Source organism: Acanthaster planci, linkage group LG17 (genome assembly GCF_054643075.1).
Source record: "Acanthaster planci isolate LZ-2023a linkage group LG17, COTS_SCS, whole genome shotgun sequence".
Lineage (NCBI taxonomy): Eukaryota > Metazoa > Echinodermata > Asteroidea > Valvatida > Acanthasteridae > Acanthaster > Acanthaster planci.
The window spans coordinates 9276701-9288987 of record NC_141793.1 but is presented as its reverse complement, the minus strand read 5'-3'; the positions used below and the strand labels follow the sequence as shown (position 1 = coordinate 9288987).

Below are 12287 nucleotides of genomic sequence, written 5' to 3'. Positions count from 1 at the left end.
TCGAGAAGACAAAACCCTTCAGAGATGGAGAGGATAAAAAACTGACTTTGTGGACGTCGTTGAAAAGAATGTCAATGATCTCGCGAAGATGGGGATGGAACGAGAGATCTCGAATACCAGAGTCGTCAGTGACATAGAGAAGAGATTGCCCCCTGCCACCCGGAGGGAGTGGTCCCGTTCACAGCATGATGGGAAATCGACTGATCAGACAGATTTCCGGCTTTCATTCAATCCCTGCTGAAAGTAAGGAAGAGCGTTGAGTATGGAATGTCAGAGATCAGAATTTCTACCTACAGTTCACCGCGAACCAGCATCAATACAACACATGTGGGGGAGAAGAACGAATCTTCCAAGCAGATCGTCAGGAAACGCCTCATTCATGACGCAGGGCAGCACAATACATCGGAATGTCGTGCCTACTTGGCCAAATCGCTGCAAGAGCCAGAAAGCTCAACTAGTGAAGGAGAAAGGCGCGTGCTTCTGCTGCCTTACCCGGGTCCAAAGAGTGAGCGAGTGCAAGAGAAAGAGAAAATGCAGTATGCATAGTTGCAATAGACTTCATCACCCATCCCTTCATAGTGATTCCATAGCAACCAATGATGTAGCCACAACTGCGACGATCAATAACTACACAGTAAATTCCTCGCAGAGAAACAACGCATGTCTTCTTCAGTTGGTGAAAATACCAGTTGGGCCTACTCACACGAACGTATTGTGGGACGGATGTGCCACTTCATCACTTGTCACTAATGCTGTTGCTGACAGTAAGGCAGCATACCTCCGAGGGACCCTGTGAAGGTATCCATCACCAAGGTGGGCGGAGCAACAGAAGAGATCAACAGTTTCAGATACATCGTACTCCTTATTGATAACCAGGGACACACTGACCTAGTCTTTGCCTATGGTACAGAGCGCATTACCACTTTCGCCACGGTGGCACTGAAGAAGACGGCAGAGCTTGGCAAAGACCAGTTTCCAAAGGCAACTGGTCTTTGGTAATTGTGGAGTCTGTGAGCACTCCGGATGAAACCCGAATTTGTGCCGCCCAGACTGATCAGCTCATCAAGCCAGGGAATTTTGCTGTAAAGGGTTGGATCTTCTCTGGTGCTGAGAGTGTTGGAAATGACAAGAAGTTGCCTGATGATGACATGAGTGAAAAGGTTGTAGGGGTGACGTGGAGCCCAAGGAAGGATGTATTGCACATTGTAACCAGGGCAAACTTCTTCCTCAAGAAGAAAACAAGACAAGAGCCAGGTCTGATGGGTGACGGACTGCCAGCAGAAATTCCCATCATTCTTACCAAGAGGATGTGTTTCGGCCAATTGAATGGGATATACGACCCATTTGGTCTACTTGCACCGTCAAGGTGAAAATACTGCGCAAGATGTGGGGCCTGAAGCTTGGCTGGGATGACCCGGTGTCCGAAGAGATGAGAGAGGAATGGTTTTCATTCCTTGGAGAGCTGCGTAAGGCTGCTACTATCTCCTTTCAGCGATGCATTACTCAACAAGCGACTCACTTGTTTCCTCAAGAAGGAGATGAGATTGGAATTCGCCAGAGTGTTCCACACCGTTGACAGCGAGATTGTGAGATCCATGATCCAAAAGCAAAGTTATGGATTCAAAACTTTCGTTGCAACTCGAATTAGCGAGATACAAGAGGCTACTGAACCACAGGGCTGCACGGCGGTGGTGCAGCGGCAAATTCTATGTAGCAGATTGGATCACCAGAGGCAAAACGCCATCTGAGATCGGACCTGATAGCGCCTGGCAACGGGTTCCAGAATTCTGCATCAATCTATTGAGAATTGACCAGTTGAGCAGACTTGTTCAGAACGCAACCTTCCCGAGAGAACCAGAGTGGTGATGGTTACTGCTGCAGACGAGGTTGATACTTTGGCCACTATGATAGGTTCAGGAGTTACAAGAAGCCCCTGAAAGTCACAGCCAGAGTCTTTGCGATGCACGGGAATAGCAGTTTCAAAGGGTGTGTCGGAATCCTTACAGCAGACGACATTAAAACAGGCAGAGCTGTTTTGGGTGAAGGAGTGTCAGAGGCCATTGCTGAAGATTTTAGAGGGTGACAGGAAAACTTTTGATTGATGTTATGCCAAGTTGGGTCCAAAGGTCCAAGATGATGGAGTCATTGTAGTGGGAGCGCGTGTTGAGAGATGTGTACACTTCAGCTACAACAAGGAAGAGGTACCACTCCTCCCCTATCGCCACGGTAGGGGAGGAGTTCTATGCGATGCATGTCCACAATGAAGGACATCCTGGCAATCAGACTACAGTGTCCAAGATGTGCTCAAAGTTTAGAACTGTCAACTTGTACAGGATGGTTAAGAGTGTACGTCACCCTTGCGTGCCATGCAAACGACAAGAACGAGACATGGCTGGTCAGCAGATTGGACAACTACCGGTGGAGAGACTCAAACCCTCACCGCCCTTGACCTACGTAGGTGTGGATTTATTTGGGACTGACATAATTCAGAGTGAGGTGAACAAGAGAGCCAGAGGCAGAGCATATGAAGTGATCTGCAACTGCTTCACCACCAAAGCTGTGCATCATCTAGCCGTTGATTATAGAGCAAGTGGATTTCTGCAGGTCTTCAGGAGATTTGTGTCTCTCAGGGGATTTCTCAGCTAAATGTACAGTGACGGGGGTAGCCAGCTGGTTGCAGCTTCCAAAGAGTTGAAGCAAGCGATGGAGGGTTGGGATGTTGAGAGTCTTCGTGGGTTTGGGGTCACAAAGGTCATGACTTGGAAGTTTCCCGTAGCGGACTAACTCTTCCAGAACGGGGTAACTGAGATTCTCATCAAGGGCGTCAAGAAGGCCGTAGGTCATGCAATTGGCGATCAGATTCTGCAATTCCATGAGCTGCATGTTTTCTTCGAGGCAGCCGATTTGGTCACCGAGAGGTCTATACGATTTTACAGACTAGTTCATTAATATACATTCGACTGTACCTATACATATACAAAGCATGTGATTATTTTAGATATTTGAATAGCTTAGTTCCAAAATGCAATAAGTGCCCTTTCGAAAACTTTCAGAATCATGTCCACTCTCAGTTGCCTGCAGTCAGTTTCTATATATACAGCTTCTAGACAGCTAAACACAACTTTAGTGAGTAAACACAGTGATTAAGGAGTTTCGGGACACATGGTATACTGCTAAAGTTCTTCAGTATTTCATACTTGCAGAAAACCTAAATGATGTTCGAATGGATATGCCTCGTTTTAGAAATAAACCTTTCATTTCTGCTCGATGAGCCCAAAAAGAGTTTTTGGAAATATCAAGCAGTTATTTTGATACAAATTTTGTGAAAATATTATCGGACATGTTCTTATGTGCCGTATATATATTGCTTCCCAAACAGGGGGGGCCGAAACATCCATATTTTTGCCACTGGAGGGCTGAATAAACACGGGCCGACACGCATCATACGAAATTGCCGTGACTTACACAACCACAGCCAGTAACCACAACATCAAAATAACATACGCCACACTGGACTGAGTTTCAAATCTGTAAAAACAACTCTTAAAGTTTAAACACATTTCTAAATACATTTTTGTACCCGTTTTTTGACGTTTTTACCAGCGACATGTTTTGTATGCGTTTATTGGAATGTGTTGAAATGCTAAGTGGATTTCCAAAAGCTAAACATGCACCACGGAAAATCGTTTACCTTTTTATGAACACATTCCTAAACACAGTTTAATGAAGATGTCATGGGTTGAACGTGTGCACAAAGTGGGTACAAAAAAGTGTGTGAACTCTAATCGTTGTTTTTACAGCAAGTACCATGAAATGAAGGGGGACTCAAAATCCAGTCCCTCCGTTCTAAGAAAACTCTGCTCCTGTAGGGTAAAATGCGATGATACCCGGTATAGATGTTAAAAAATCGAAAAGTGGCACGAATTGGATACCGTATTATCCAATATTAAGGTTTTGGTGAATTGAAGTGACCATGCAATAAACTTATTTTAATTAGCCCCTGAAATTTACCTCCGTGTTTTCAATTAACCTTATATCCATTATTTTTTCTAATCAGTCTGTATTTTGAGCCTTTTGTTCTCTATACCAATTTGTAAATTCCATATTCATTAGCAGACAACCATGATGCATCTCAACACAAAGTCTGGCAATCTTGGTCTCATCTGAAAGGGCACAAGATGCTAAGTCGGTCTAAGAAAAATATTTTCATGATTCTGGAGTTAGGCGGTAAAGAAACCCCATATTTCATGCCACTTGCAGCAGTGCTGAGCGATAGTCACCGCAATCTGCGTGGGCAATACACGTGCATGTACACGTACATGTACATGTACACGTTCCACAACGCCTAGTCTAATCAGACACTGCAAGGCCTAGATTACCCGAGATTATACTGAACAAAAGCGGAGAAGTTAAGCTTCAGTTATTTTGAAGAATGGACGTCCTCACTGTGGGCACACGGGAATAAAGGACATCAAAGGATGCCAAACTGTTTTCTTCAGTAAAACCAGAGGCGTGCGTTTGCCATAAATCGTTGAGAAACTATGTTGCTTAGTGATAATTGTTAAGCTAAGAGTGGGAACATTCCATGGAAAGATGGAGGCTTCCTGCTCTTCACGCTACCGGAGAGCTGTTCTGGTCATGGTCGCAGTTATCAACTTGTTCCCTTGTTGGACTCACGCAGGTAAAATAATGTGGAAAAATATCTTGAAATTCTCGGCACAGAGAATTCATGGCAAGGGGGTTGGAGTTGGGTCGAGACCAGAATTATGAAGTGTATCGAGACCATTGCGATAGCTCAGTAGAAGTTTGTGTCTGATGTAATTTGCTGATTTCTCACATTTTAATCACCTTTATCACTAAAGTGGTTAGAAAATTGCATGATGGATAGTCGTTTTATTTGCCTGGATTTTTATATGGTAGAAGCATCGTAACACCATGCACCATCACGGTAGGCATATTTAGACATTCATTTAGCTGTCTGTCACCGTTTTACTCGTATTTTTTTCCAGCAATATTGAAAAATGTTTACGGTCCATTGAACTACTCAGAAAGAATGCAGACCTAACTTATCAACGGAACAAGAAACAGAACAGAAAATCTAACATGTTTGAAAAATGTACCCGCCCCAGTTAAACGAACGTTCGCTCAGTTACTGCATGACCTTGCAAAATGAACGCTGGCTATTCTAGGCAAGCGCTGTCCGCTCGGTAAGCGCATGCATGTACCATTCAACCCTGCCGTACTTCAAGCTAACGTACTGAACCCCACAGGTTAGATTTATTGCACGCAGCTGAGCCTGAACCATGTGCATGTGACCAGTCACAACAATCATTGAGGAGAGTTAGGCCACTTACTTGTGATGATTTAACCAATAACTTTTGAAACCATGAATAAGGGGGAGAAAAAAATCCTCGATATAACTCTTCCAATTTTTTTTCTAAGTAATTAACTGTTTATTGTTGCACATTATGTTGTTGGTTGAAGTGCTTAATACGTATGCTGTTTGTTTTAACTAAGATATTTCTGGTCCGGAATTTTCTTCTTCCTAATGTCTGCAGTTTTAGTGACATTAATATGAATTGTGAAAAGATGGAGTCCGAGAAAGGACACTGCGTTTTCTCGTTGTAAATATGGCATGCAGTTACACTTTAGGACTGTTTTCAAGCTGTCCTTTATTGTACATGAATTCCATCTGTAATATTTGTTGTACCATATTCAAGGGCACCGTAGCGGATGGTACCGGCATGTTATGCTAACTTGGATAAGCAAAGGTGTGATTAGTGTCAAAGTGTCTTTGATGATTTGTTGTTTTGCTTTGTGAAAAAAGCGCCATCTATATTTCTGTCATCCACGGAAATTGTTTCTAAATGGGTTTTACCTTCGTGACATCTTTGATATTTCTAAACATAAACCCTGTAATCTGTTGTCTGAAAGCTTCTAGAAGGGCTTGGGCTCAAACCCGTGACATTATTTTCTGGTGTAGATGTCGGTTTATCTTACCATTTGTCACCCAAACAAGTGATTTGCATTCTCATGCAATAGGGAATGGCTGGGGACATGAATTATTGTGTGGAATTTGTCCGGACACAAGAATCTAAAACGGGGAACCACCCATGGCTGGAGATACTAATTCCTCTCCTGTACTCGGGGAACTTAGGTAGGACAATCAGACATGCCCACATTTTTTTTTCTCCAAGCAGAGAAAAAAATGTCCTGCTTTCCAATGTCAAGTCCACTCTTTCAATCGTTTCTGTACATGCGACTTAGAAAAGTTCGAGTCCAGGCTTGGCCCATGCTTTAATTGCATTTGGTTTCCAGTCCATACTCGCTCTCGCAGGTTTTCTCCGGGTACTCCGGTTTCCTCCTGCCTCTAAAACTGGACCTTCTTCCTAACTCCGTAATGTAATGCTGATTAATAAAGTATATGAATAAACGTACAGTTATTGGCGCAAACAACAACTTAGAAAATGAACGGTGGTGATGATTCCGCATCATGGCTTATTACTGTTTGTCTTGCCAGAAACCACATCAGCGCCAAGCACAAGGTGGAGACAGCCCCAGTATCATGGCTTACAAAGAACTGGGACGATGGTTGCCCTCATTCTTGGATGTGTTATCGTTCCACTAGGGCTTGTTGGGTTTCTAATACTGCTAGTTAACAAGTGGTGAGTTTAGAGCCCAAGCATAAGGTATGCACAGATACCTACGGCACTTATATTACAGTGGAACGTCCGAATACCGTTATTTTGACAGCCTCCAACCTCACATGAAACCATGGGCGGCAGTAGTTCATCAGCGCAAAGCGATGTCAGTACCATAAACATGCATCAGTACGTACGTTGCGCATCAACAGTGATAATTGAAAACTACTTTGTGTAGGCCTATGATGCACAATTGTGTTCTATTTCGATAAGTTTTCCAAAAAGGTTGTTCTTTCGATAAACTGGGGCCTTAGGTATGTTCACTGACATCAATATTCCTCGCGCACCTGAAAAAAAATGAATAATGTGATGATTTTTTCAATCTCAAGTTTAGGATCATTAAATCACTACTGTTTAATAGCCTCGACTTCGTCATTGTTAAAAGGTAATTTGCTTCTAATAGTTTGAAAGATTTTGGAAAGAGTTGTCGGCGCTCTTTCAGATAAACTCGAGATAATGCCATGATGTCGAACCATTGTTCTTTGTTTAAATTTTATAATGTTCCTTTTAGCAGGGATGTTGGTATTTATCGTAATTTCATCTTCTGTTTATTTTGGCACTAAGTAATTAAAAAACAAAACAAAACAATGAAAAACGATTGAAGTTAGAACTTGAGTAGAACACGCGCAACAAGTGTTTAAGTATCGTGTTTGACGGTCAGTTTGCAGTGGGTTAATCAGTTTTGTTTTCATGGTGTCAAGCAGTACGCCTCATGGGAAAAAAGTTCTTACGCCAGTTGTTTTCGAACTTCAACTATTTTAAGGCTGGTTCTCACAAGTACTGCAGGCGAATGCGAAAAGCAACACAAATTTGACGTCATGAATGTTTGCGGCGAATTTCGCTCGAGTCGAAATGTGCTCAACTTTTACCAATATTTGATCTGACGTCACGAATTTGTGTCGGTGCTCGCTTTCACGCCAGTCGTCGGAACCAGCCTTCGAGGGAAAACCCGATGGTGTACGTTCGGCAGTACGTGTATTTTTGTATCTCGGCATGAAAATACAGCGAACTCTGTCAAACCAAAAGTCGTAAAATCTTTATCTCTTTACGAAAATGACCGAATTACTATTTGTCCAAAGAAAAAACCCACAAAGAACACTATATCGAATCGACATGGGATCGGTTCTTTTTAACTCGAAATAATAAAATCCGCTTTTTAAAAGTCTGGATAAAAAAGCAAAAACGATGCATAAGTGAACACGTGTTGGAGTTGGAGGCTGTACTTTGCGTGTACATAAATTTAATCTTTACATTTATTACGGGAATTCTTTCAAACTGAGTTTGGAAAACAAATCCTGAAAAATGCTATTGATATATTTGATGTTGGACGTCTCATTTCTATACACCAGCTACAGTTATTGGAAGCAATCTCGCCAAGAAAAGATCGGGCAGCCGCCCGTTGCAGACAAGCCACGACGACCACCCTCAGCCGAAAGTGCAAGCAGGCTATAACTGCATAATCCGCACAGATTAAAGGGCAAATCAACGGGCTTCACTGAAGGGTCATGACGACTTCACTGGAGGGTCTACCGGCTTCGTTAAGGGGAATCTATGAAATGCAAACATATTGATGCAACCAATCAACCAATATTGGTGCCATTATGGGTTTGTTTTTTACTAATAAAAATGTGTACACCGATGGGTGTGATGTCATCCAAGGGAGAAAACTCATTGTTACAACAGTACTGTTGTTGTAAAGATTTGCCTGAATTATTGATATTTTGCTCTCTTGTGTGTCAATCATTGTTTTTCAATTCAGCCGAGCTTTCTTGCACAAGCCATATTTACTGAGCTGAAGCTTGGATTCCAAATTTTGACTGAAGAAATCCGTCTTCCTCCAATGACATCATAGCAACATCACCGTCTTCCGGTTTTTTAAATACAGAAATGTGTTATTCCCCCTTTCAAAAGGATTCAACAAAAAGGACTGTCTTTTACAGCATATTCATAAAGTTACGAGGAAAAACGGTTGTACGTGTATTTAGAATTAACGAAATGGGCTCTTTGGGCCTCGAGCTGGACCAAGAGAGGGCGCTATTTTCTTAGTAACGGAGGCTCTTTTGGTGGATACTGAACTTTGCCAGAACGACTGCAAAATGACCAACGTGGGTCCTTTCAACCGATGACGGGTTGCTTATGCTCCAGGGGTGATTTTAAATTCGCAAAGTTTTTGCGTGAAGAAAATCCTTCCCTTGAGATGAATTTAAATTTAGACTGATCAAATTTATTTCCACTTTTCACCTTACACTTAGCTTCCTATAAATTCAGTTTAAACACTACACACAAGAAAATGGGCACCTGTTAAAGAATGTGGTGTGCGAAGTGACATGAACTCTTATACGACCATCGTAAAAAGGAGAACCAAGTTTCTATTTTCTCGAAAACTACAGCATACTGGGCGGAAATATTTTACAGACTGATTGAGGCTGTGCAATACTTTCTTTCAAGTAAGATGTTTTAGGATTATACTGTGCTCTCATTTGGGGGATTTTACCACTGGTGCACACTATACCTACAAGGCCGGTTCATACTTCCGACAAATGCGGAAGTGCCATATACGCACTAGTGATTGGTCAACGCATGGGTGAGTAAAAATTAAGCCAGACTGTTTTCCATGACCAGGGTGACCATTTAGCAGATTTTTGGCTAAATTTGATTAACTTTAAATAACCCCGCTTTTTACAGAAAATTTTGCACGTTGAGTATTTTTGCATATTTCAAACAGAATTCTGAAAATTCTCGGATTCTAGCCTAGCAAGCCTGCCAAAAATGTGGGACAAACATGCTCCATTGTTTTAGGCTCATAGTAATAAAAGATTCCAGCAGTCTGCCTATATCATAGTTGGCCAAGGTTTAAGCAGTTATTAACCAGTTCAAAGAATGGACAAGAGGAATAGACTAGTGGCTAGAAAAAAATGCCTAAAGTAAATGTATCATTTCAGTAGGTACTTTTTGTGTCCGTGAATAAAGGTTAATTGCAAATATAACGCAACGCACATATATTTTGAATTGGTGCATCAAACTTTACAACTTATAATAATGCAAAAGCAGTTATTACGTGTACAGTATCTCACAGTATCTGTAATTTAAAGGGGCCGATGTGATATCATTTAATCCCCATACCTTGGCTCACAACACCTGAACCTTCCTCAAACCATCTCAGCTCTCTGGTCGTATACTAGCTCCCACATGCTGTCATATCAGGCGCGAACGACTGTAATGACCACACCAGCCATCACAGACTCCTGCCATCACCGACTCCAGACAAAATTTGCTGGACGGCTGTCCAGCACGAATCCATACCGGCTGAAGACAGACGGCAAATGAAGGCAGGATTACAACTACTAAAAGGACCATCGATCAACTGGTTGGGAGCATACCTCTATTTGTACTGGGCAACTGAGCATGTGAACGCTGTTGCGGGAACAGATTGCCAGCTGCAATGTGTTTTTAAAGGGATAGCTAGCGCCGGGGAGATGTTAGTGTAAATTTGTCGCCGAACAGAGCAGTCGGCCCGCGCGCATACAGCTTAACTCAACGACGTGGGACGCGCTTATTCATGTCACGTTAGAAAGGTGAGACACTATTTTCTGTCGTCTTAATCAAGCACATAATTATTCCTCGTATCGCTTCGTGCTGTAATGCCTGTCTTTACTGTAGGCCTACTGTTTTATAAGCACTGCCGTAACGGATCTAGCTGTGTATGTTTTCGGGGGATGATTTCGTCCTTGAAGATCTCCCGAAAAGCTGGGCATAGGTAACTGTTGTCTATTAAGGAGCTGGAGGGCGATTTAAGTTAATACATTTAACTAATAACAGAAACAAAAATCCTGGGTGGGGTTCTTTAACCTGTGGTAAAAACTACTCCCAATGCAGGTCATGCACCAAGTCTCGCACTCCCTCACAATGACCTGACCCACCCGTCCATCTCGGTCTTTACCGCCGTGGTCGGTGGCGTATCCAACTTTCGGTGTCGCGGGCAAGTTTATAGGGGAATGCAGCTTCATGCTCATTCAACATGATGTTGGAGGAGAAACTGTCAAAAGCCTTACTCATGGTCCCGACATCCTTGCTCTCACTTATTGGTTTTGTTTTCTTGGGGGTTTGGTGCTAATATTTGATAAATATACCGATTACTTTCTTTCCTACTCTCCTATGAAGTATTCTTTGTTAAAAAAAAAAATCCCTCCGGGGGCAAGTTGCCCCCGCTGAATACGCCACTGGCCGTGATGTCCCACCCACTCAATATCATTCAAGTGCAGACTTCAGGCGTTTATGCGCGTATTTTTTATCTCTTCTCATTGTGTGTCAGGTAGCCGAGACAACGTAGAGCCATCAGACATGGATAGCATGCACCTCAAGCCGCTACGGGCTGGTGAGGCTGAGTTCAAGTACAACTCCGAGGACACGCAGATAGAGAGCCCGCGTAAAACGGTCTGTGCCACGGTCAAGAAATTTGCACTGGAGCAGACAACAGCGCACGGATTCCCCAACATTTTCCGCGCAACTACCCTTTTTGGCCGCCTGCTGTGGACCGTCCTTTTTCTAGCTGGGGTGGTGGCCACATTTTATCAGGGCACAGTTCTTGTCTTGAAGTTCAGACGCTATCCAGTTAATGTTGAGGTAAGCAAAAATCTCCAAAGAAAATCATAATTAATCAATGTTCACCCGATGACTCACCAAGTTCTGGAAAAGTCTCCTTATGAACAAACAATCAAGTAAATTGAGTGTACGAACTTCGCTACTTTATGTTTTATAGTATGAAATATTTTACCTGAACAATTTTTCTCCACGTAGAATTCATTACTTGTCGTAATCTCTTTTCAAACAAGAATGAAATCGGTCTGATTCTTGAAAATGCATTTACGTAATACCAAAAGACGTTTCTATTATTTCAGTTATTACAATTTTAGGGCATATAATTCTTTGCTATCCCTGATGTTCCTGTCCCTCAAATTAATGAAAACCGTATGGTGTTTTCCTGCTATTAGCTGATAAACAGCTTTCACAGCTTTTCCTCTCATATCGGTTGCGCATTTTGTTAATGCTGAGTAATGGTGTAGGTTTGTTCAAAGGACTGCGAAAGATGGTGGGAGAATCGCGGCCTTTTCCTGAAATGTGGGAAAGCGTTAAAATTGACGGCTCCTTTTCTGTCTTCAACGTTTCCCTATAACATTATCTAAAACTAGACGTATTTAGCTGTTAGCCCTAAAAGAGCCATCTTTCACTTACGAACTGGTGTTGAAATGATTTTTCTAAAAGTGCTGGAAACACTAAAGGCTCTGCGCGAAAAAAGGGGAATGCGTGATAAAGGAGAAAATGTTGGGCTGGACTGTTCCCCCGGCTCTAATGTTGGGGTAAAGGAGGACGTTATTGTCAGCATGAGGGACCATTTTAACAAATTCTGTCTGGATAATTCGAGGACTTACCCAAGATTAACCTAAAACAAGAAGGAAACGATCAACAAATCACAATAAAAGATACACTTCCGGTCTTCTGAACCTGAGCGCCATATTCTCAGAACTACATGGAGCCGAGGACCATATCTTGGCTTGGAGACAATCATGAAACACGTGCTTCTTTTCT

The 12287-nt window shown here is 42.5% G+C and overlaps 2 protein-coding genes across 3 annotated transcripts in view; both read left to right on the top strand.

The window, feature by feature from the left end:
* The first annotated feature begins 4454 nt into the window (after positions 1-4454).
* LOC110985537 (uncharacterized) lies at positions 4455-8372 on the top strand. The gene is made up of 3 exons (XM_087147659.1): positions 4455-4681; positions 6521-6665; positions 8051-8372. Exons 1-3 carry the CDS (start codon positions 4594-4596, stop codon positions 8151-8153), a joined length of 336 nt encoding a protein of 111 aa, XP_087003785.1. The 5' UTR covers positions 4455-4593; the 3' UTR covers positions 8154-8372.
* Positions 8373-9885: 1513 nt separating this feature from the next.
* The window catches only part of LOC110985529 (uncharacterized), a 38968-nt gene continuing 36566 nt past the window's right edge, over positions 9886-12287 (top strand). For both annotated transcript variants that reach the window (XM_087148273.1, XM_087148272.1), the window contains exons 1-2: positions 9886-10276; positions 11014-11324. In XM_087148273.1, coding sequence (XP_087004399.1) covers positions 11043-11324 — 282 coding nt within the window. In that variant the 5' untranslated portion in view covers positions 9886-10276; positions 11014-11042. The remainder of the gene's footprint in view (positions 10277-11013; positions 11325-12287) is intronic.